Source organism: Lepidochelys olivacea (assembly GCF_965140295.1).
Source record: "Lepidochelys olivacea isolate rLepOli2 genome assembly, chromosome: 26".
Classification (NCBI taxonomy): domain Eukaryota; kingdom Metazoa; phylum Chordata; order Testudines; family Cheloniidae; genus Lepidochelys; species Lepidochelys olivacea.
In genome coordinates, this window is record NC_140436.1 from 6448354 (window position 1) to 6472664 (window position 24311).

At 49.7% G+C, this 24311-nt stretch overlaps 1 protein-coding gene across 2 annotated transcripts; it reads right to left on the reverse strand.

Annotated features, from left to right (window-relative positions):
* Positions 1 to 70: 70 nt before the first annotated feature.
* On the reverse strand, positions 71 to 22476 carry LOC311513457 (tumor necrosis factor receptor superfamily member 10A-like). 2 transcript variants are annotated; one of them, XM_084615320.1, is made up of 10 exons: positions 22280 to 22476; positions 13552 to 13690; positions 11202 to 11333; positions 8691 to 8805; positions 8387 to 8475; positions 8037 to 8147; positions 7311 to 7342; positions 6060 to 6269; positions 4608 to 4680; positions 71 to 3664 (listed from the first exon to the last, which is right to left on the reverse strand). In XM_084615320.1, exons 1-10 carry the CDS (start codon positions 22337 to 22339, stop codon positions 3375 to 3377), a joined length of 1251 nt encoding a protein of 416 aa, XP_084471446.1. In that variant the 5' UTR covers positions 22340 to 22476; the 3' UTR covers positions 71 to 3374. The 2 variants fall into 2 exon arrangements, with proteins under 2 accessions (XP_084471446.1, XP_084471445.1); XM_084615319.1 differs by having other exon boundaries at positions 7305 to 7342.
* Positions 22477 to 24311: the final 1835 nt, after the last annotated feature.

A 24311-nucleotide genomic window follows, 5' to 3' on the forward strand; every position in this document is an offset into this window, starting at 1 on the left:
ACTGCGGATATCAGTCCTGACTAATCGCTCCCATGCCCCCACCAGGCCAGCCACACACCTGGCAAAGCCACGGGCTGGCTGGAGGTAGTTTAAGGCAAAGCAGCTGAGTACCGCCACTCACATGAAATGGTTTAACAGCAGAGCCATCGATCAACCTCACGCAGGCAAAGCTCCCATTCAAGTCAGCAGGAGTTTTGCTACAGGCCTGCCTAATACTATTTTGCAGGCTCCATCCAGAGAGGCACAGAGCAGCGATTTGCTGGCAGCCACATGCTGAATCCAAATTCAGCCAAGGAGCCAGCCTGTAGTCTGATGCCCTCTCCAGTTGAGGGTGGTACCTCAGGGCCTGCAGGCAGGGGAACAAGGCAAAGGGAGAGAACATACGTGCTTTGGCACGGTCATCTCTTTTGATAAAGAGAGCATCTGGAACCTGTTCTAGCCCATCCCAACAACTGTTGAAGGAAGAGCTGTCCCACAGAGCAGCTTTGGAGGATGCTAGTTTCATATACAGGTGTCTTGAAGGATCTTTAAAATATATTTTTACACCTTAGTGAGGTTACTCATCTCCCCACCAGAGGGCAGGGACAGTTGCAGAAGTGTGCATTTTGCACTCAATGCCCCACCTGGAGCAGAGGGCCAATTCCACTGCTACAAGTCATGTCCACCTCCACAAGGCTGGGCTCTACCCCTGAGCAGTAACTGACCAGGGATGTGGTAGGTAGTGAGGAATTAGGGTCTGATCCAACAGCCATGCATTCAGGGGGAGCCTTTCCATTGATTTCCCTGCTTGTTGGGTCAGGTCATTAGCCTTGTTGCTGGTGACAGCTAAAATGAAATCGGGGAGCTCTGAGGGCAACAATCCTCTTGATGCGCTCTGGCAGCATGAGACCTTTCAGGGCAAGGGCAGGATGGGGTAATCCATTCCATCTCTGTACCAAAAGAGAAGGGTCATTTATTCCTTTGCTGGTCCCCTCCCTGAGAGGGGCACTTATCTTGTGCACATCAAAAGGGCAGGTCTGCTTCCACCTCCCATTAATTAAGACCCACTTCAGCATCTGCCCAAGGCAGTGCTTTGTGCACAGGAAGAAAAATTCAACCCGGTGCCCAATGGCATATGAACCTTAGGAGCCAGCCTCTCCTTTTGCAACGATGGGGAAGTCGGGGGGAAACAGAACCCCGATCTCTCCCTCTGGTTGTGTCTGATTAGAGACATGCCAGCCTTTCCTTGGAAGCCAGACCTGTGTTGAGCTCGCCAGGGGGCAGTTTCTCTGCAACCTGGCTTGGTGGAGATGCAGTGATTCCTTAACAGAACATCAGTGCTGGCTTTGACACTACACAAACCTATCAAGGAGGCCCCACTCCCCCCCCCCAGATGCCAAAAGCTTATTACAGTGGATAACTTTGCTTCTGCCAGGCCAACGTTGGTTTTGGCACAAAATGAGATCGGTTTGGGGTAGGTGCCATTGAAGGTCTGATTGTCCTTTGCCGTGCACCTGGTGTAATTTACATCTGTGCCGTATGGATGTTAAATGTTAGCAAGTGTGAATGGTCAGGAGACTTGGGGGGGGGTCATTTGCATATGAATCTAATGGTTACTGGAGAGATACCCAGGAGCAAGAGTTTGTTCTGCTGTGCTTGCTGCCGTGAAGGGGAAAAACCACTGTGGGAGGATCATTACAGCCACAAGGAACTGTGGACCAGATGATGTAAGCATGTGACTTCACTCCAGTTAGAACTATGTAGATACACACCAACTCCATCTCCACTGAAACCCAGACCATTATGTCAACATTGTGGCTGAAGGCTGCGGGGAGCAGGGGGGAGAGAGACGAGAAGAGAAATTGTCGCATATAAAAACTTTATTCTTCCTTCATACAAGTCATGTATAAAAACTGGAAATACTTAAAAATCCTGGCTGGGCCAGAGCTCTGTATAAACAACTACCACACACAGGAAAAAGGAAAAAAAAATATCCTATTTTTATATTACCTTTTAAGTTAATTTACATTTAAAATTCCTAATAAATACATAAATATGGCACCTACTCTTGCTTCTTGTTTTAAGCACAGCTTTAAAAAAACCCAGGGAGGGATCGTGTCAGGGAAGGGAAGGGGAGGGTAATTTTGACATTCAAGCATGAGTAGCCTCTCTCTTTTCCATGAGATACTGGACGTGAGGAAGTGCAGCTTAGACAGCCGTCATGCTGAGCTACCAAGGGCTGACGTGGTGGATAGCGGCGACCGGCCAGCAGGTGCCAGTCTGGCTTGTTGGAGGGCTGGATGGTCGCCCCTTGCAGTCAAGTTCAGCCAGTTCAGTAACTGCAGGTAATTCCAACAGCCAATAAAATTGTCCCTGAACTATGCACAGAAGATAATTGGACTGGCGTCCGGACTGGCGTCCCCATGCATCTGATAGGGGAGAAAGACTGAACTTCACAACCCCTTGTGAAGTTGGGCAGTGCTATTATCCCCACTATTCAGAAGGAGAATGGAGGCACAGAGGACTTGCCCAAGGTCCCACATGAAATCTGTGGCAGAGCAAGGATGTGAACCCAGGTCTCCCAAGTAGTATCCTAACCACTGAGCCATCATTCCTCTCTGCTGGGATTCAGCATCTTCTAAAAGACAACAAAACCCCCCTGGATCACAGTTTCAGTACCAATAGGGTAGATAGTTATTTGCTCCTCATTCCAGTAGAGTCCTCAGGTTTTAGGTGCTAGATGCTCTAACCCCTACAGCAAATAAAACTGGTATCTACAGCTAAAATATACAGTGGGTAACAAATGACCCAGGAACCAGTTAAAACCTGCCTGCCACAGATGGAGGTAGAAGCTCTGGCCAGCTGGCTGAGGCTTGTCAAGTTTTCTAGAAGGCTGAAGCATCCAGCAGCAGCGGCAGGAGGTATAACATTTAGTCAGAGCTTTCAGAGGGAGCCCTGAATGACAAACACACCAGCTTTGCCAGTTGCAGCTGCCGATAGCCAAGTCCCTGCAGCTGGAAAGAGCCAGGCGATGCCAATACCCACCGGGGTAAGATTCCATTGGTGCTCCACAATAATGTCTTAGCAGACTCATTGCAACAGGAATGTTACAAGGAAATCCCAGCCTGGATGTCTCACAGTAACTTAAATTCTGTCATTCAGAGGAAGAACCTGGGGTTTGTTCAACAGCTTTGGCAGCATCACACTCTTCCTAGAGAGCTTGCAAGGCTCTTGTGTCTCTAGAAGACAACCAACTCCCCCAGCCCAGCTGGTATCTATCAAGGATGCCTTACTCGGGAGCAGCCCAGGGGAATCTTTGGGCAAGGGGTATCCAGGATTTCAGAGGCATTTGTGGTTATGGCTTGGAGAGAAGCAAGGCAATCCCACCCTGTTGTTCAGTTTAATTCTTCTTCCTCATAAAGGCCAATAAGCTTGGAGCAGATAATGTCTGCGACGCCCCGGAGATCAATCTTGTCTAGTGTCTCCAGTAGGTGGTTGACAGAGGCCCCTATGCCGGCTTTGTTCAGCCAGGTGCATAACATCTGGTAATGTGGCTCCTGTGAGTACTTGTCGCTCCTCTCCGCAATCTCAATCTCGTTTTCCGAGAGGAGGAGGGCTCTCCCAAACCGTCTCCAGTCCTTGAAGGGCACTTCTTGAGTGAAGATGTCGAAGGAGCATCGCAAAGCTGAGGGAAAGAGCCAGGGCACAAACACCCCATGAGAACAGGGTAGAGAGAGTATAATGCATTTCCAGTGTCCCTAGCAACCTACCCATCTCTTCTGGTAGCTTCCATATCCCATCACACTACACTAGGCCAGCTACTCCTATATGCCCCATCAGACTCTGGATGTAACTCTACCCATACTCATTGTGCAATATTATCCCACGGGAGAAGCAGGGAGATTTCTTCCTGACCCCACCTCACCCTGGTAATCAGATCATGCCCTGAAGCATGGGGATAATTCACTTTTGTTGCTATTAACTGTGTTAACGGGCTAACCCTATCCCTTTTAAAGGAAACAGTTATTTGCCTCAGACTATACAAAATGCCAGTCACCCTCCTTATTCTCCCTCCCCCCACCCCCCTTCTTCACAGCCACATGGGGAATAGGCCGCCCGGAAGATCACTGGGACATGGATTTTGGACCCCAGACAGTTATCCCTGAGCTATAGCACAATCAGGAACACACAGGGAAAGGATGATCCCCACTAAGGTTCCCTTTTTCCTCCAGGGATCCTTTGTCTGCCAGGGCAAGGTGACTTTTATCCAGAGCTAAGGGAGGTTGTGTCAGCCACTCTTCAAGAAACGGCCTCTCCCATGAAGGGAAAGTCAATAGAAGACTTGTCTCCTAAGTTTTTCTGACCAAAAAAATTGCAAGTTCCCCTTTCTATTCTTTCCTCCCCTCCCTGTTTTATGCAAAGAAGGGGGAGAAATCAAACCAAAACCCAAAATGACAGTTTGTTTAGATTTCAGCTAAAAAAAATTAAGTGACAAATAACTTTTGTGCTAAAGTATTTTGACCAGCCCTGTTTTCAGCTACTGGGGAGGGGGAGTGCAGTGACGCTCAGAATGCACCCACTGGGGCTACAACACATCCCATGGAGGCCCAAAGCCCTAGAACACTTACTCTCTATTGGGTCCTTTCCTCTCCCTGGAACCAGTTTCCTCCTCCCGCTCGCCATTTGAGATGCTGGGTTTCTCTGCAACACACGGAAAGACGACAACACATCTCCATTACCCTAGGCAACAGGTTGACACACGGAAAGATCCCTATGGGGCAGGTCGGAGCACAACTGTCTGAGCCTCTGGGCAGAGCTGCTCTTGATTTCCAGGATCTCCTCCATCCCATGGTTACTGGGCTGGATTCTCAGATCGAAGCCCCCAGCAACCTGTAATGCAGTGCACACTGATGTTACCAGCTACCAGTAACCACCAGCAAAAGGGGGACTTTCCTCTTCTTTCTGGCTGATGCTGAGTCATGCAGGGGGTTTTATGCCGAATAGTCTGCCTTTGCTGCAAGACCCTTCAGTTGAAACTACTGTACAAGGATCATCTGAACGTGCTGAGCAGTGATATGCTGGGACCCCTAACCTGGGGTATGGGGAACAGCCCTGCCACTCCACAAGAGGAGGAAAAAAGCCATGACCCTGCTCATGACCCAGGGTATCTGTGCAGAGTGTTCAGCACCCCAGGGTTACAAGGCTTCTGCTCAGCCTGGGATATTGTTAAGTGCTGCAGGAAGCAGACCCTGCAGTTCTTCCACATGCCACAAGAGACCAGGCCTGGCTGGGAGATCCTGCATTGCTAACCCTCATTACTCCCTTCCCTGGCCAGGAGCACTAGATCGGCCAGTCCCACAGGGAAAGGATGGGGCTTGGAGACTGAAATCACTTTATCAGTAGACTCATGCTAGGGCACTGTGGCCACAGGCACCTTGTCCCCCCAGTGGCAAAGACTGAACTTGTGATCTTCAGCTCTCAAGAAGCTGCTTGGTTAGAAGATGGAGGGGATGGCATGATAGAATAGCCTAATTTTGGCAATTGACTACTAGTGCTAAATGATCTTTGACTACTAGTGGTAAATAGGCCCAATGGCCTGTGATGGGACGTTAGATGGGGTGGGATCTGAGTTACTACAGAGAATTCTTTCCTGGGTATCTGGCTGGTGAGTCTTGGCCACGTGCTCAGGGTTTAGCTGATTACCATATTTGGGGGTCGGGAAGGAATTTTCTTCCAGGGCAGATTGGCAGAGGCCTTGGGTGTTTTCTGCCTTCCTCTGCAGCATGGGGCACAGGTCACTTGCTGGAGGATTCTCTGCACCTTGAAGTCTTTTAATCACAATTTGAGGACTTCAATAGCTCAGACATCAGCTAGGGGTTTGTTACAGGAGTGGGTGGGTGAGATTCCGTGACCTGCGTTGAGCAGGAGGTTGGACTAGACGATCATAACAGTCCCTTCTGACCTTAAAGTCTATGTTTCTAAGAGAAACTTGCACCAGTCAGACGTTAAAAAGGGACGGAGATCTACCCGATTAAGTCTTAGGATCTAGTACATGCAGTAAGGGCACATCAGTAAGTTACCTCCTGCTTGGGGGCACTGGCTGCTGCAGACAGAGCCGTAGTCTCACATTGGCTATCCTTCCTTACAGCTTCTTTGTGGCCTGATACAGCCAGCAACCCATGCTGGGATTCCTGATCTAACTGCTCATTCCGTATGTTGTCCTGAGTTCCTAGCCTCACTCGAGCGCAGTTCCTCAGTGGTGACAGGATGTGAGCCTTCGTTAAGGAAAACTAAAAAGAAAAAAAAAAAAAAAAAAGACACTCTCTAAAACCAGCACTACCAGGTCTGGAGGTATAAAATTCCAAAGGATCAGGACTGTAGAGAGGCCTATTGAAGGGTTACTTCAGAAGAAGCAGATTTCAGAAGCTACCGTAAGTTAGAGATGGATCCAACCCCCCCACCCCCAGATCTGGATTCTGAGCACCCAAGTTTGGTGGAGGGTTGGAATGTGGTTCCAGAGCTTAACTATGAAATATTGGCCAACCTGAGAATCTCTAATCCAGAGGTGGGGTCCCAACCCACCCTGCATTTCTGCTAGGGCAGGTAGAATCTAAACTCCCCTCTGATACTAAACCAGGCTGTCCACCCGTGACAGATTTACAGCTTGAAGAGGCCTGCTTTCCAACCTGGGTGCAGCCAAATTCTCAGACGACCAACGGGCAGGAGTTCAGATCCATACCCCAGGCCTCGCACTCCCTTCCTGGCACCCTCCCCAGCTAATCTAACCCCTAATTTTCTCATTGCCACATCTCCACTCACAACACAAGAACAAGAGTGCTATAGGACAAACACCCCCCCTCACAACGAGAGGCTTGCGAAGTCAACAGCCCGCTGCGTTTGTGCCTGCGATGGGGGGTTCCAGGGAAGAAGGGGAGGGGGATCATGCAAACAAGGGATCAGCTACCTCACAGAGGCCAAGTTGAAAGTGGGGGAAGGGGGGAGAGAAAAAAACCCTCCCTGGCCAGAGATTGCCTTGAGTCACACAACTGCTTGAGTCCTTGCATTTCCACAGTCCCCACCCCCTAGCTAGGAGAGCTTCTGACCCAACGCCCCTCCCTTTCCAACAGTGAAGGAAAAGGAGCCGCCACCCACCCTGTGCTCTTGGAAACCCTGTGGTAGCAGCTTCCTTACTTGGACCTATGCAGATCCCATGGGAACCGACGAGGCTCATGCTTTCTGGTTACAGGCAGATCTTTGAAAGCCCAGTAGGTAGTGAGTGACAGAGAATGAATGAATGAATGTGTGTGTGTAAAAATCAGACTCACCCTCACCTTGAAGCTGGCTGATTTCTTTCTAGGATCACCTGGAAAAGAAACAGGATCCAATTAACAGCTTTCCCCCCTTCCCCCTGACTCTCCTGTCTTTCCCTTGCACAGGCTCCGTGTGCAGAAGGAGGTGGCAGAGGGAGGTGGCATGCAGCCAAGCCTGAGCAGAGTCATTCCTGCCCCACAGTCAAGCCATTTGAGTTCTGTTTAGCTGCTACAACCCAACCACAAGACCCACAACTGGCTAAGCCACCCTCCCCATTACACTAGGGGCAGTGGTTCTCAACCTATTTACCATCGTGGGCCGCAGCTCTCTGTGTTAGGTGGGCCGCATCCACACACTCTCTCTCACACACACACACACCCCCTCCCCGAGGAGGTCACGCGGGCCACAGCTGTGTGCTGATTAGACCCCAAGCAGCCGGCAGGTTGAGAACAAAGGGCCAGGCTAGGGCCTGGCCACGCCACAATTAAAGTTGAAAAAAACCTCTGTTCAAAGCTGATAGTTCTTCCCCCAAAGTGCTCCAAGATCCACATGCACCATCAGATAGTCCTGAAGGCGGACATGCCAGCAGAGGGGAAGGGGCAGAGTTTGTGGGGTCCCAAGATACAGGCCCCCCAAAACACAGGTGTGTTCTTAAAAAACTTTGCAGTGAGTCACTTTTCACTGCCAGGATTCAATGTACAACCTTCCCTGTGTCAGACGACCCCCGCCCTATGAGCATCTCTTACCTCCAGAAGACGAGTTGCGACTGTAAAAACACCACAGCAAGACTGCAAGCAGGATCATGAATATGAGGAGTGGTGCTACAATCCCAACTGCTGTCCAGCCTGTAATGCCATCTGAATGAGAAGAAACGGGGCCTGAGAAAGCACTCACGAAAAACAGCCAGATTCTCCTCTCAGCCAGCAATTCCAGTGAAGTCACTTCTTATTCACAGCACTGAGTGAAAAGAAGCAGGCCCAGGGAGTCTGAACGCCGACCTTTCTCCTTCAAGTACAGCACCAAGTTAAACATGAACTCCCACTGCTTGTGCAGGCATCTCCCCTCAACACCCACTCCGATAACCCTCTGCCCTTACCTGCCGCAGGAGGAGGGCCTGTGGGATGCGCACACTGGATGTCACTTTGCGGCATGCAGGAACTGACCTGCACTTCTCCTTCAGGACACCTGGGAAAAAGACAAGAATGGATCAGAACGAGGGAGGCCGGCCAGCCAGGGGCAGGGCAAGTCACAGAATTCCCCACAACGGAGTTAAGGGCAAGCCTACAGAGCAGGGTCATCAGATGCTTCTGCTTCAGCGCGGATGACTCACCCACCTCCCACAGCCGGGGTCAGGTATTTCCCCCGCTTCCTCCCCAACTCAGCACACCAGCAGCTCTGACCTGGGTCTGCACCTCTGGCATATTTCACAGGGATGGTCTGGAGAGCAGAAGGTTCCATTCTTGCAAGTACACTGTGTGTTCTTGCTGCTGTTGCACTGACTCAGCTGCACCTCATCTGGAGAGCACAGGAAAGAACTCGGTTAGAGCACCACCTCACCCAAGCCCACAGAGCATGCAACATCCGTGTAATGAGCAAGAAGGGCTTTTCTTGCACCAATGGGTCTGACGAGGTAAGGCTGTTACCTCGGTTTCAACTGAGGAGCTCAGATCCTTCTTGCTGGGGCTAGAGATCCTGACTGCTCTACAGACAAGATCCTGCGTCACATTTCCTTAGCATAGCAATTTACCCAGAATTCTTTGCCAAAGTCTCCTCCCTCCGTCACTCCTGTAGGAGATGCTGGTTGATTGCATCCATACACCCAAGAGCGGACAGCCGTTCTCCCACTTGTAAATAAGGTAGGCAAAATTCAGGTTTCCTTGTCCTCCCCTCCCCCCGCCAAATATAAAATTTGACAGATATCCATGTTGAGTTTTAAGCATTTTCTATTTGAATTATTATAGCCGTGGGAAATCATTGGGGAGGAACGTCAGGCAATTAAATGACAGTGAGATTCTGTAACTGCTAAAAAACACTGTCAACATCCCATGTCAAAATATAAAAAAGTAAATATCCTTAAGCCAAACTCTCGTAAGTTCTCAAGCAGCATTTCGCTTACTTTGCCCATCTGTAAATTTCAGTCATCATCAAAGGAAATATTTGTCAGGGTGTACATATGTGAACTTGATATTTACCAATAAAAGTCTAATCCTTCCAGCCTACTCGTAAAGCATACATTGCATCTCCACCCACAGCGTCTTGTCCATATGGAAGATAGCCTACAACTGCTGCCCGATGACAGTTAGTACTACACTAACTCAAGTAGCAAAGGTCTGTGCTGCAGAGCTCAGTCTTCAATTCAAGCCTTGACAATTGCCCAGTTTGTTATATTTTATAGAGATAATGGGATAAATCCAGCCCTGGCATATGCAGGTACAATGGAGTCAATGGTGCTGCACCTGCTTATGCCTGCTCTGTTGTCCAAAAGCTGAACACTAATCCTGCTATAATAGACCAGCAGGAGGTGCTGTGCATCTGCCCATCACTCAGTAACTTTTAGCCCCTCTAATACAAGATGCTCTCGGCCAAACTCTTGTTGAGGTTCAACAAGGGCAAGTGCAGAGTCCTGCACTTAGGACGGAAGAATCCAATGCACCGCTACAGACTAGGGACCGAATGGCTCGGTAGAAGTTCTGCAGAGAAGGACCTAGGGGTTACAGTGGACGAGAAGCTGGATATGAGCCAACAGTGTGCCCTTGTTTCCAAGAAGGCCAATGGCATTTTGGGCTGTATAAGTAGGGGCATTGCCAGCAGATCGAGGGACGTGATCGTTTCCCTCTATTCGACATTGGTGAGGCCTCATCTGGAGTACTGTGTCCAGTTTTGGGCCCCACACTGCAAGAAGGATGTGGAAAAACTGGAAAACGTCCAGCGGAGGGCAACAAAAATGATTAGTTTCAGAGTAACAGCCGTGTTAGTCTGTATTTGCAAAAAGAAAAGGAGTACTTGTGGCACCTTAGAGACTAACCAATTTATTTGAGCATGAGCTTTCGTGAGCTACAGAAGTGAGCTGTAGCTCACGAAAGTTCATGCTCAAATAAATTGGTTAGTCTCTAAGGTGCCACAAGTACTCCTTTTCTTTTTAAAAACGATTAGGGGGCTGGAACACATGACTTATGAGGAGAGGCTGAGGGAACTGGGATTGTTTAGTCTGCGGAAGAGAAGAATGAGGGGGGATTTGATAGCTGCTTTCAACTACCTGAAAGGGGGTTCCACAGAGGATAGATCTAGACTGTTCTCAGTGGTAGCTGATGACAGAACAAGGAGTATTGGTCTCAAGTTGCAGTGGGGGAGATTTAGGCTGGATATTAGGAAAAACTTTTTCACTAGGAGGGTGGTGAAACACTGGAATGCGTTTCCACCATAGGGAGGTGGTAGAATCTCCTTCCTTAGATGTTTTTAAGGTCAGGCTTGACAAAGCCGTGGCTGGGATGATTTAGTTGGGGATTGGTCCTGCTTTGAGGAGGGGGTTGGACTAGATGACCTCCTGAGGTCCTTTCCAACCCTGATATTCTGTGATTCTATGAAACTCGTTTACCACAGATTTCAGAGTAACAGCCGTGTTAGTCTGTATTTGCAAAAAGAAAAGGAGTATTTGTGGCACCAGTTTCTAAGGGTGCCACAAGTACTCCATTTACCACAGAGTAAGCCACTTATTTGTAATGTAGTGACAGCAAACAGCCCCAGTCATTGGCCAGCAGGTTATTGTGCTAGGCGCTGTACGAACAGAACCAGCCACCTGTCCCTGGCCCACAGAGTTTACAATCCCTCCATCGTTTGTATGGTGAACTGAGTACAGTGAAAAACTGCCCCCGGAGGAGCGGAGGACCTCAGCATCTATTTTTCCTCAGTACCTTTTCTGCAGACACGACAAGTCAGGCACTTGGAAAGCGCATTGGGGTACTCTGTGAATTCAGCTCCTTCTTTACACCGAGAGCACTTCCCGCTAGTGTTTGAGGTAACACAGTGCTCTTCAACGTGGAAACCTGCAGGGAAGGAGGAGGAGATATGTGAAGGGAGACAGATACAGGACTAAGAGTACACAGGTGGCATTTCCATGAATAAAGGGCTAGACCTGCATTCACTGAAATCAAAAGTTGGCAAACTCAGAACTGATAACAGGAAACACTTCCCACATAATGGGTAATTAGACTGTGGAACTCTCCGACACAGGAAGTTAAGGCCAAGAACTTGGCAAGGTTCAAAAAGGAATTTACATGGATATCCTAATAAATAATTAGGATAACCTAGGATTACAATGATGTTGGAAGTGATATTAAATCTCCTGCTTCAGGGTTTAAGCCAATCTATAACTCCTGAAGACCAGCAGGAGACTAAGTCTACCTCCTGCAGGGGTGTAATGAGATGACCATAGGAGTGTCTTGAGACCGTTGTATTTAATGTTCTGACTTATCCGTATGTCAGAGCCAGCTCCCAAAAGCAGGTAACATTTCAAAAAAAAAAAAAAAAAATTGCTATTTTGAGGTGACCCAGACTATGTGGGCCCTTGGACTAGCCCTCAAGGTCAATAGAGGTTCTAGATATGCACATCTGGCTTGCTGGGTTGGAGGGCCTACAGACTCTGGAACAACAGGGAAAGGGATGGGGAATTAATGCAAAATCTCAGAGCGGATTATGCAACTAGCCAGCCCTATGAGGAGGCTAGTGTGACCTGATGTCCTGCTTATATCAGGACTCTCCCAATATTAGAGGCTGTGTCTTCTATAGGACCCTCTTCCCACCTCCACTCAAACCTATTCTGCTAGCCTAAATACAATTTTGACTAATATCAGTGTTTATTTCAATTTGTACAGCTTTGGGAAGTTATGGGTGGTCAGGCAATAATCCTTTAGTGACAGATGTTAGATTCAAAACGTTAAATATTTATAACTGCTAAACAAAACAGCCAACACCCTGTGTCAAAATATACAATGTAAACATCCTGAAATTCAAACGCTACGTTCCCAAACAGCATTTTTCTTACTTTTGTGTATCTGTGATTTTCAATCAATGGGATTTTGTGTTTGGGGGTATAAGGTGAAAACATTTACCTGTTTAAAAAAAACCAAAAAAACAAACCAAAAAACCCACTAATCCTTCTAATCCTACACATGACCACCCACCCACCCACACCCCCTGGGGGAAAGGGCAGTGACCTTTTTGCAGGAGGCTGGGAGACAAAGCAGGAGTTTGAGATATAAGGAGCCAGTTTGAACTGACAGGGGGACCTTCATTTTGACTCAGATAGACAGGACCTTTTGCACTGTGGAAGGGGTGGAACTGCCAGGGTCTCCATAAGACTGATCTGGGAGGGTGTTACTGGGAAAGCATTTAGATGCTTTTATTGTTTTATATGTTCTCAGAGAGCCTTTTTATCATTAAGTAAACGTACTCTAGAAGAGCTACTTGGTCATTATAACAACCACCACGCATAGCCCTTGGAGAGAAACCAAGGCCGCAGGGTCTGGACATTCATCAGGATAAGAGCAAGGGGCCTGCAAGTCTAAGCCCCTAGTCAGGAGGGAGAGGGGCGTGGATCCCTGCTCACAGAGAGATGATGGTTAGAGGTCTGGGACCCAAGAGGCATTCCTGCAGCAGACCACAGAGTGGGAGCCGGGGGCAAAGGGGCAGCCACTCTAGAACAGACATGGGCATCTTACACCCTGTGCAGCATCCGGAGCCAACCATGGTCAGAGAGAGGATTCTGTGCTAGAGGGACGCTGGTGTGATCCAGTCTAGCAATTCCTATGGTGCTACTGCAGGCGAGTGAGCACCAGTGAAGCAATGAGATAGAGATTGCTACCTACTCAGAGGCGACTGGTAACCCCACTGCTCTGGTATCCTGGGGAGGTGGGAGGGATGGACATGGACACAGAGACCCAGTGGCACATGCACCAAGCACAACTGGAGCAGGCAGCATAATTGCAATGGAAACTCACAGCCCCATGTACACCTAGGACGGGGCAGTGGGTGGAGAATGCGATGCCCCCTACAGGACGGTGAAGGAGCGGGGAAGAGCTGGAGAGCAAAGTCCCTCCTTATATCCCCAGGATGGGGACAGAGCAGGGCTGGATAGCAAAGGCCCAGGACACAGCAGGCAGCTGCAGGACGGCAGAGTTTCCTAGTTATCCCCAGAGCAGAGATAGTGCAGGCAGGTGAGCAGAAGAGAGGGGAGCAGACAAGGCAGCTCTGGGAGCATCATACCTGCAGGGCACTTTCTGCAAAGATGATCTTCGTGTTTGTAGAACTCAGAGTCCTCCGTGCTGCGACTCAAAGCTATGGGGATCAACTGGTGCCCCTCTGGATCCTGGGCCAGCGAGACACTTGCTGACTTGGCTCCGTGCTATAAAAGTAGATTTAAAGACACAGAGGCTCAGTTGAGTTTGGGTGGCTGATTTGCTGAAGCCACAGCATCTGGCTGAAGACTGGAATGCTGGGAAGCATGGCCTGGGGGAGGGGGGCGCATGCGGCAGGAAAGAGCTGCATGGTGGTCGAGACTGGGAGATACTCAAAGGGGAAGAAAAAAAAAAAGATGCGGACAAAGGACTGGGAGTAAGGACTCCTGGGTTGTAGTCCCAGCTCTGCTACTGAGCGGTCTTGGGCACTTCATTTCCCCCTCTCTATGCTCAGGTTTCTTCAGGGAAGAAGAGAGGCCCTCAACCCCCTGGAGAGGTTAATAAAGGTTTCCTGGGATCCCCAGATGTAAGGGCGCAGGATTATCAACATTTCCCTGTAACGGGTCTCTCCCACCTGTATCTGGTGCTTGTGAACAAACAGTCAATTGTGGTGGGATTGAGGTGCTGGAGGAGGAAGGGGAGCACACGCAAAAACAGCATCGCCACCCCCCCCCCCCGATGCTAAAAGTTTGCCAGCTATGCCACAAGCAGGCTCAGAGTGACTCAAGCTTCAACCTCACAGTTTGTGAGGAGGCCAGAGCTCTCAATGAACAGCCTTGAACATGAGGTAACCTTGCGTTATTCCCCTTAATCTGGTCTAAAAGATCAGGAAATCCATGGCCTGTTTTTATCTGCTCCAGTCATTACTCATTCATAGGAGGATGTTGCATCAGACCTCAACTTCTAGAGGTCAGATTGGAGTTAATGTGGACACACCCTGGATTTATCTTGGGCCAAAATACCAGCCCCACGCGACAGTGCAGCCAGCCCCTCTGCAGGAAAACAACATTGTTGCACCTTTCACCAGAGCATCTTTACAGAGGCAGGCACTGTTATCTACCCCCACATGTAGATGTGGGGAAACTGAGGCACAGAAGTTATTCTGTGCCTGACTTGTGACCTTCAGCAATAGAATATGGCTTTCCCCAACTTCCAGCACAAGCCAGATGGCCCAACAAATCTGGGGAAAGCTCCCTTGCTGTGGCAAGACAGGAATCCAAGAGGCTCCCAGAAGTTACTGGGACTCGTCTTCTCTCAGGACACTCCACAAGAAAAGCTTTTTTCCAGGGGGTCTCCTCTCCATGGCCACTTGCCGCCCCCCTCTCATCTGCCCCTCCCCACTAGTTCCCACTTTTATTCACACCGGGACAAAAGTATCAGATTGCAACCTTCCTTAAACTCCCCTGCCACCCCATACACACTCCTTACAAGGGAGGGAGGGAGAGAGAAAGGGAAGGGACAAGAGATGGAGAAACAGACAATGGGATGTCAGGGGTGCAAGGGATAGCTCAGTGGTTTGAGCATTGGCCTGCTAAACCCAGGGTTGTGAGTTCAATCCTTAAGAGGGCTGTTTGGGATCTGGAGCAAAAATTGGGGATTGGCCCTGCTTTGAGCAGGGGGTTGGACTAGATGACCTCCTGAGGTCCCTTCCAATCCCGATAGTCTATGATTTAGAGTCTCTACCCCCTACAAATCAGCCTGGTGCGACTGCAGAAGCAAGTACGGGATGAAGGAGGATGTGGTGATTCCCAAACAGGATGAGCTGGGGGAAAAAGAAGATCTCCTTAGATTCTTCTGCTGGAGGCACAGCTCAGATACGGCCACCTCCCCCACACCCCACACTAAATTTATGTAGGGAACAGTGGAGACAATCCAGTAGCACTTTCTGCATTCCACAGGCCTTCATCATCCCTCCACCAAACTAAGCTTCCACTCCCTTCCTCTCTTTCTAACCAAAAGAGACCATGTTTTCCCTCCCACCCCAGTCTCTGGCACCACCTGGGCTAGTCCTTCCTCACTCATCCCAATCTTTCTAGGCCAGTTGGAAAGAACACAGGTTGTTGTTTTTTAAAAGCAGAAAGGAAAAAGTTCCCTGAGGGAGCCAGAAGCAGCTTTAAAAAAAAAAAAATCTCTGCAGGAAACAAGGTTCGAAACAATTAAAATGCACTTGACATTAAATAACTGTACAGATCCGAGCTGTGTAAACTTCTCCCAACCCCCTCAACACACTTTTACTGGGGAGGGTGTGAGCTAGGTAACTGGCTGCAGCTGGTTTCACGCAATGGTGCTCCCTGAACCTAGGATGACTCAGATCCGTAAACATTCTTCAGGCCAGCCCCCATTCCATAGCAAGCGCAAACTTCTGTTTGTTCTTTGCAGCATCAGGGCTGCACTTTCAAGTACACATCAGCAGCCAGGGGAGACTCTCTCGTGTTTTCTTCAAGCACACAGATCTTTTGCTGGATGGACAGAGTGAAATTCACCCCTGGTTTCCCCTCCCCATTATCCCAGAGCCACAGCCATCCCCTGGTTAAACAGTAGCTTTGGGTCAAAGCTTGAGATGGAGGAAACTCCAGAGCCCTGCAATAGAGGAACTTCCTTATCCTCGATTACTCCAGTACAATCCCATCAACTCAAGGCATCACATCACAGCCATCTGTGGCAATGCACTGACATTTTAGCTGCATTCATCAACCCCACAGATCCCGAGGTGCTTCAAGAACACCCCCCTCCCCGATCCAGGATTGCATCACGCACTTCTACAATGAGAGGTGGCTGCTACAACTCAACACAGGTTAGGGCAGGAGGTAAGGATACCGCATGGCCCTGAAACTGGGGGTGAGATATTGGGATGGAAGTACGCCAGAACTTCCTGAGCCGCCAGATCTTTGAGGCTCACGCAGCGAGGACACGCATGACAAGAGCGCCAACCCCTAAAAAACAAATTTGCTCACCCTACCATCACATGCCACCCGACAGAACTCCCAGCCACATGGCTGCCTGCTAGCGAGGAGCGGGTGAGGGGCAGTGTCTCTATACAGCTAGGGAGGTTACAAACCCCCTCACCCTGCTGGTATGTGGATGTAACTAGGGGTGCGCGCACCAGCTTGTATCGGCTGAGTTACTGCACCCACCAGGAGCTGCCTGCACTCTTCCATTCCTCCCACAAGCTCCCTGCATGCCACCCACTCCGCAACTCCCCTTGCCAGGGATTTTTATGTGCTCCCACCCATGGCAGATGCTCTGTGCGTATGCCATTCCCCACACACACACGCACCACTTTTCCCTATGCTAAGGGCTCAGTGCACCCCCACACCATGGTTCCCCAGTTTTCCCCCCTGCCAGGGGTTCTATATAGCCCCACACAAGGGTCCTAGTTCTCCCCCTCTGCTGGGGCCACATCCCCATACCTCCCCTTATTTGTCTGGGAGATTGTAACCTACTGACACCCTGAATGACTCAGTTGGAAGGAGGAGCAGGAGTATTACGCCAGAAGGTGTTAATGGGGCCATTTGATCTAGACCAGAGGATTCTCAAATTTCATTGCACCGGGATCCCCTTCTGACAACAAAAATTACTACATGACCCCAGAAGCGGGGACTGAAGCCTGAGCCCACCCAAACGCCACTGCCCAGGGCAGGGGGACCAAAGCCCAAGGGCTTCAGCCCTAGACAGGGGGCCTGTAACCTGAGCCCTGCTGCCCAGGACTGAAGTCCTCAGGCTTCAGCCCCAGTCTCTCAGCAAGTCTAAGCCAGCCTTTGCGACCCCATTAAATGGGGTCCCGACCCACAGCTTGAGAACTGCGGATCTAGACGATTGCAGAGGTGCTTAAAGTTATAGCTGCACCACTCAGATGGCAAGGGGCCCACTCCCCCTCCCAATTAATATGATTCTGGCCCTTGAGACCAAAAACATTCCTGGAAATTTTAGAATTGATCAGATGCCGTGTTCCACAGTGATTGTGAGAGACACAAATAGACAAACACAGAAGTGCCATCAAATTGAACACAAGGCATTTACAACTTGACCAGCAATCCACATATCCACTCAAATTACCCACAGGTAATGAAGTCTGCTTTCACCTCTCAGTAATAAACCCTGTCTAACCTGCAATTAGCCACTATCAACCCCAACTCTAACAAAAACAGCTTCATCTGTAGCTTAGGCAGGTCTCAATAAACACAAGACTTGAAACTCACCAAGCAAGGGAGCAAATAGAAGCTCACCAGAACGTTCTTAACATGAGAGAACATTATCAGCAGACACCCAATGGCAGCACCTTACATCAGTCACCCCAAAGACAGCTCCTGGCTATTCCCTTCAAAAGGATAAAAATTTAAACTGAGAAGCCCTGAGTGATCTTCAGAGGGCCTGTTTTACATAAAGCCTCAGCCCCCTATGGTTGGGACATACCCCGTTTAGAAGCTTGGAATCGGACACAAACGATGAAGAGACTTGCCCAAGATCACATAAGATATCTATATTGCATTGTAAACTGTAGTCTGTCGGACCCGAGCTCATGGACTCGGTGTTTCTCAGTCTATGGCCGAGCATCGGCACTGCATTATAAACCTGGGCTTACAATTGCTAGATCCAGGTCTGACAGCCCTACTAATGACCCCCACTGCACCACGCTGACCCTCTGACTTGGGTCCGTGGCTTGAAGTTGTGTCCACACTGCAAAATGATAGGGCTTGGACCCAAATCACAGTGGGACTTGGGATCAGCCCCAGACCCCCAAGATAGGTTCTAGGAGCTGGGTCCTGAGTGTTTGCTGACCCGTCCCCACACACAATCGGACTTGGAAGAGGCTCAGAGCTGAGTCTATAGACCTATCCATAATTCATCTGTGGCAGAATCTGGAATATAACCTTGTCTCAACCCTGTGTTTTAACCGTAAGACCTTCCTTCTTCTCTAACCCCTTCCCACCCAGTACACACACCAAGGACTGACTGAATTGGTCCCTCCAGCTCAGGGTTAAGACACATTGGTGGGGTGAAGGTCACGTGGCTATATCCCTCATCCGCTGAGAAAACCTGTCACATCCCTTTCCAGGAGCCTAATCCCCATTCCACTGAAGTCAGTGGGATCCTTTCTCAGCCTTCAGCAAAGCTGGCTGAGCCTTTGAGGCCCGTACAGCATTTCCTCGAACACGGCCTTCATCCAGGCAGTAAACTCAGGCCCCTATTGGGCCACCGAAGGCACAGGTTTGCCAGCAAGAGTCCTCTACTGAGCTCAAAGCTAAAACACACGAGGCTCGTGCCATACAGCCAGGGAAGGCTTTTTGAGATGAAAACAGGAAACGTAAATCAGTCACCAGTGATGAGATTGATGTTCTTAAAATTACTCACCCTAGTAATATTAATACATAGCTGTCTGCAGAGGCGACCCCTCCCAGATAAGAGATATTTTTAAGAGGCAAGCCTGGAGAAGAGAGCATAATTCTCCCGCCAGAAGACAGGCCTGGACAGTTATAGTCCATCATGCAGACTGCTATTTAGTGCAGTACGAGTCCCTTATAGCGAGAAATTCACACCTCCCCGCCATGCACAGAGCTACAGCAAGGCCTGGGCACCACTTAAATGGTGCCGGCTGGCCACGCAGGAATGAATTTCACCAACAGCAACCTCCAATAGCCCCTAACACAGTTCAGGAGAATGAAAGTGACATTAGTACAAGTGAAGGTGCATCCGATGAAGTGGGCTGTAGCTCACGAAAGCTTATGCTCAAATAAATGGGTTGGTCTCTAAGGTGCCCCGAGTCCTCCTGTTCTTTTTGCGGATACAGACTAACACGACTGTTACTCTGAAACCTGTCATTAGTACAAGTAGTTTAATATAGCAAGTGCCTCCCATGGCCCTACTCGAACAAGGATTGAAACAAAACGGTTTCAACCTAAGTTTGGACGGCCACATTGGACGTCAGTATTTTTTGCAGCATAGAAGGAAACTAGCCATATTTTAAACCTAACCCAGAACCACGTTACCCCATGTGCAATATGAGATAGAATAGATCCGTTTTCAGCCCTTAGATCATCATAGTTTATGGCCAGCACAGTTCTAGGTGCTTGGCTACACTTACATTATATAGTGCTCAAACTTGCTAGGCTCCCTGCACTCAGAGCTATTCCCCTCGTGGAAGTGGACTATCAGGAGCACTGGGAGAGACCTCACGCAGGACCACACTCGCTTCAAAGCACCACGGGAGCGCTCCATGGGCAGCGCTTTGAAGTTTTAGTGTAGACCTCGCCTAAGCGTGCCACACACACCCCCGCGCCCCGTTTTCCTCTCCTGCCAATAAAACCAAGTTTTGGAGCAAAGTAGCCAGCCGAGAATCTACACCAGGCTTACAACATTCTGAAAAAAGCTTTGACGTCCACATCAGCGAAGGAGGCAACACTAAGTCTATATTGCATTTTATAAAACACTTCTAAACTGACCTAACGCTTCATGACCCTTGCCCCAGAGAGATTACAGTCTTAAGTTATTTTTAAGTACCCAAAAGCATTTTAAGTGCTTCCCAGAAACAAATGAAGCCACGCACTCTGCCCAAAGTCCTTGCAGGCGAAGGCCCTGATTTGCAGACATTTGAACCCCAGGAGCCCAAGTGAATGTAGTTCCCAGCTAGAGCTCCAGGGGTTTAGTCACATGAGTAAAGTTAGAGTTCAGGTCAAGTTCAGACATGACTCAGCAATTATGGGGTAACAAGAGGAAGGAAAAGGGTGACGCTAAACTAACACATCAGTACGTGAGGCTCGTCACTGCCGAACTGTTTCTTTCGGTAAGTTGCTTGGGGTTTGTTTTTGTTTCTAAAAGTCACATCTGATAGCCTTCCCGGTGGCGATGTTATAACCTGAGAGATGGGCTCATACAAGCGTTTGACATACAGGGCAGACGATGGAGGCACAGATGAGGGAACGGGAGAAGCAAGGACAGATTATGACAAGGCTGTCAGCAGCAGAACAAAGAGAAATCAACTAGGGGAGGAACGTGGAAAGAGACAAGGTATGAGACTGCTGCTTTGAACACAGCGGTGGCTGGCCCAGTTTCAACCACAGCATGGACAGGCCAGAATCCAAAAAGCAACTGCACTTCCCGCAGCCAAAGAGAACTGCAGATTATGAGCGAAATTCTGCCCCCACTGACGCTAATGGCAAAACTACCATTTTTTCCAGGAGTCTCCAAGCTCTAGAGCAGAGGTGGGAAAACTACGGTCCACTGGCTGCATCTGGCCCGCGGGGAGGCTGTCCTGCCTGGCCAGGGAGGCCCCCGGCCCCTCCCCTTCTGTCCCCCTTCCCCCGCGGCCTCAACTCCTCTGGCCAGGCAGCACAGGTGCTCTGAGCAGCATCGTAAGGGGGCGGGGGTTGGATAAGGGGCAGGGGATCCTGGGGGAGACAGGGAGCGGTTGGATGGGGCAGAGGTTCAGGGGGGCGGGGCAGTCAGGGGATGAGCAAAAAGAAAAGGAGGACTTGTGGCACCTTAGAGACTAACCAATTTATTTGAGCATGAGCTTTCGTGAGCTACAGCTCACTTCATCGGATGCATACCGTGGAAGTGAGCTGTAGCTCACGAAAGCTCATGCTCAAATAAATTGGTTAGTCTCTAAGGTGCCACAAGTCCCCCTTTTCTTTTTGCAAATACAGACTAACACGGCTGTTAGTCTGAAATCAGGGGTCGGATAGGCATGGGAGTCCTGGGGGGGGGCCTCTCAGGGGGTAGGGGGGTGGATAGGGGGCAGGGGCCAGGCTGTTTGGGGAGGCACAGCCTTCCCTACCCAGCCCTCCATACAGTTTCAGAACCCCGATGTGGCCCTCGGGCCAAAAAAAGTTTGGCTGGGTGTATGCTCTAAAGCAGGGGTGGGCAAACTACACTGGGAAGTTCACAGCCCAAGAAACACGTTCCCCAAAACTCAAACCTTATTAGTTTAGAAAATAAAATGAGAAAGTCCCTTGTTCCTCAGTCAGAGCAGCCGGATTGGGCCCGAAAAATTACTAACCCCAGGCGCTCTCTCAGCCCATCGTTAGAAGAGACGCCCCAAAACACAGAGCTCGCAAGGGCTCGGCGCGTTGGCGGCAGCAGAAGAAGCCGAGCAGGAAACCTCGGCACAGGGAACCTGCGCTGAGAATCCAGGAGAAGGGAAAGTCCCCCCGGGCCCTGGGGTGCGGGCAGCCTGCAGTCTCTTGGGGCTGGGTACCGCAGCCAGAGCGCAAAGCGAACCCAGTCCCCAGCGCTCTCCAGGTATTCGGCCAGGTCTACACGACAGACTTTACCTGGGTGTAACGACGTCGCTCGTAAATCCACCCTCCCCGAGTAAGGCAGGGCTTAACCCCCGGCGTAGCCAGGGCTATCCCGGTAGAAGGGCTCCTCCCCGGGGGGTAGGACATCTTCGCTTACCGCAGCCAGGCAGCCTTTAGCGCACAGACCTGTCCATACAGGCTTGTTGTGATCAACTCCCTTCGTCACCCCCCCCCCAGTTACACACCTACAAACACGGCTTGAAGAGTGCCCAGGTGAGCCCCCCTGCCCCTCTCGCTTGCTTATCCATGCGAGTCCGACCCCCAGCTCTGCCATCGTGAGGAAGGGAGCGCACAAGTCCGGACACGTTCCGCAGCGCAGGGGAGACGCAGGGAGCTCCAACCCCGGCCCAGCCTGCACCCAGGTGAAGGGGCGCTCCAGGTCCTCCCGCCAAGGGGGCTCTGCCCCGGAGTCCCCCCCCCCCCTTCCCTTGGGGCGCCCGGGTCCGATCGGTGGCTCACCGCGAGCAGGCAGAGAAGCAGCAGCAGGCTGGCACTCATGCTGGCCAGCCCCGGGCTCATCCCGCCGGCGAGAAGGGGGACACCACCCCTAGCACTCCACTGCCACGGCCAGGGCTCCTCTCGCTTTCGGTTTTTTCTGTCTGTGTCCTCAGCTTAGTCCCGGAGAACTCCTTAGCGAGCACTCCGCGCGGCTCGCTAACCACTATTCAAGTAAGCGAAAGCTGCATCAAGCAATCTAGAGGAGGAGGAGCCCAGAGGCGGAGGGAGGGGCGGGCGTGGGAGGATCCAGTCCTTCGGACCTGGAGTTTAGATCAGTGCCCACCTTTCTCTCTCTCTCTAACCCGCGTTAGCTGCAGGCACCTGGGCGTGGTGCGTCACTTAACTCCACTGCAAGGAGGGATTCTGCAAACGCTCACGCATGGGTCTTACTTTATTCGTGTGAGTAATGCCTCTGATTTGGAGAAGGTAACGTTTTGCAAGCGCCTAGGGCCCCAGTCCCCCAAACAGGAACATAAGAACGGTCCTACTGGGTTGGACCAAAGGTCCATGGAGCCCAGTGTCTTGTCTTCGGACAGTGGCCAGTGCCAGGTGCGCCAGCGGGAATAACAGAACAGGGAATGACCCCAAGTGTTACCCACGTTCAGTAAAACTACTCCCTTCAGTAACCCTACTGGTGTGCTGAAGTGACTGCAGGATGGAGGCTTTCCTTAAAAGTTTGATCTAGTTCTCTGTTCACTGCCTTAAAAAAGACACAATGGCAAGAACAAGACAAGACAAATAATTTAAAAGCAATCGTTTGCATGATGCAAAGGCACAGTTCTCAGTTGCAAGTGAAGTCCGGAGGAAATTCTAAAAGTTAAAGGATCCGATTCCAACCTCACACATGTTTAATGACTGAATCCATGTGATGCCTGATTTACACCAATCTGAGGGAGCGAACGATCAAGCCTAAAGTTACTTGGCGTATTGCTAACTCTGCAAGAGTGCAAATTAAGTCCCAAGACGTCATTGCTGATGTTATTGAAACACAGGCTGCCAGGCTGAGCAAGTGTTGTGGAGGAAACCAATTTCCTGCTTTCTAATGACCAGTTTCCCATCTTCAGTGTTGCATTAAGGGGGGGGGGGACATTTTGTTCCTCTTTACCTTTAATCTGTTGTTTAGAACTCTGATTGGCAGCTGCTGAGGAGGTTGGGGTGTGGGTATATTATATGAAGGGTAAACTGAGAAGAAATGGTATTATGCTTCTTAACAAATTGCCTTCCCGCCCCCCAATATCAGATTGTCTTTCTTAGCAGGAGCCGAGCCCAAAAGACAACACTTACAAGTGTGCTTAACTGAACTTTAGCCACAGGGACTAGCCCTGGTGTAAAGTTAGGTAAGTGTTTGCAGGATCATGCCTTACGCTGCATTAGTAAAGCTATATGGGCATGTCCCTGTTCTCCATAAACAATCATATAAATGTCTTCATTGAGTGCCAAACACATATACTGCATTTTACAAACACATCAGAGGTGGTTTGATGTTGGTATTAATTCCTGGCCTTGGATGATAATAAGATCAGCAAAACATGCTTAAAAGAATAAGAAACAAAGACTCAAATGACAATAAGAACCTGATTTTCAGCCATGTTGAGCACTGTCATCTGAATTTGTGGATACACGGCACCTGTGAAAATCAAGCTCCAGAGGAGTCTTCGGCTTAGATTTTAAAATAGAAGAACAGAATGAGTTCAGGGCCACGCATATGATGACTCATAAAATAGGAATGATTTGAAGAGGCTGTGACAGTCTGTATCCCTATGTCCTCCCTTTTTACAAAACTATAACGGATTTTTACAAAGTATATGGGAGGTATCATTTGAAAACTCATAATTTGCTGATCTTTAGTATCCTGGTAAAATATTTGTGGCGACATTGTATGTAAAGTTATACGATTCTATTGTATGATATTACTAAGACATAGTCTACGGCCATGTCTATGCTACCACTTATGTCAGCTAAATGGTATGTCGCTCATGGGTGTGAAAAAAAC

What these genes read in the sequence shown, in the direction of transcription:
- LOC311513457 (XM_084615319.1), bottom strand. Translation starts at nt 22,339, where the DNA reads ATGAGCCCGGGGCTGGCCAGCATGAGTGCCAGCCTGCTGCTGCTTCTC. An exon ending in AGGCCCTCCTCCTGCGGCAG is followed by an intron (nt 8,148 to 8,386) that starts GTAAGGGCAGAG and finishes CTTCTCATTCAG; the next exon opens with ATGGCATTACAGGCTGGACA. An exon ending in AGGAAAGGACCCAATAGAGA is followed by an intron (nt 3,665 to 4,607) that starts GTAAGTGTTCTA and finishes TCTTTCCCTCAG; the next exon opens with CTTTGCGATGCTCCTTCGAC.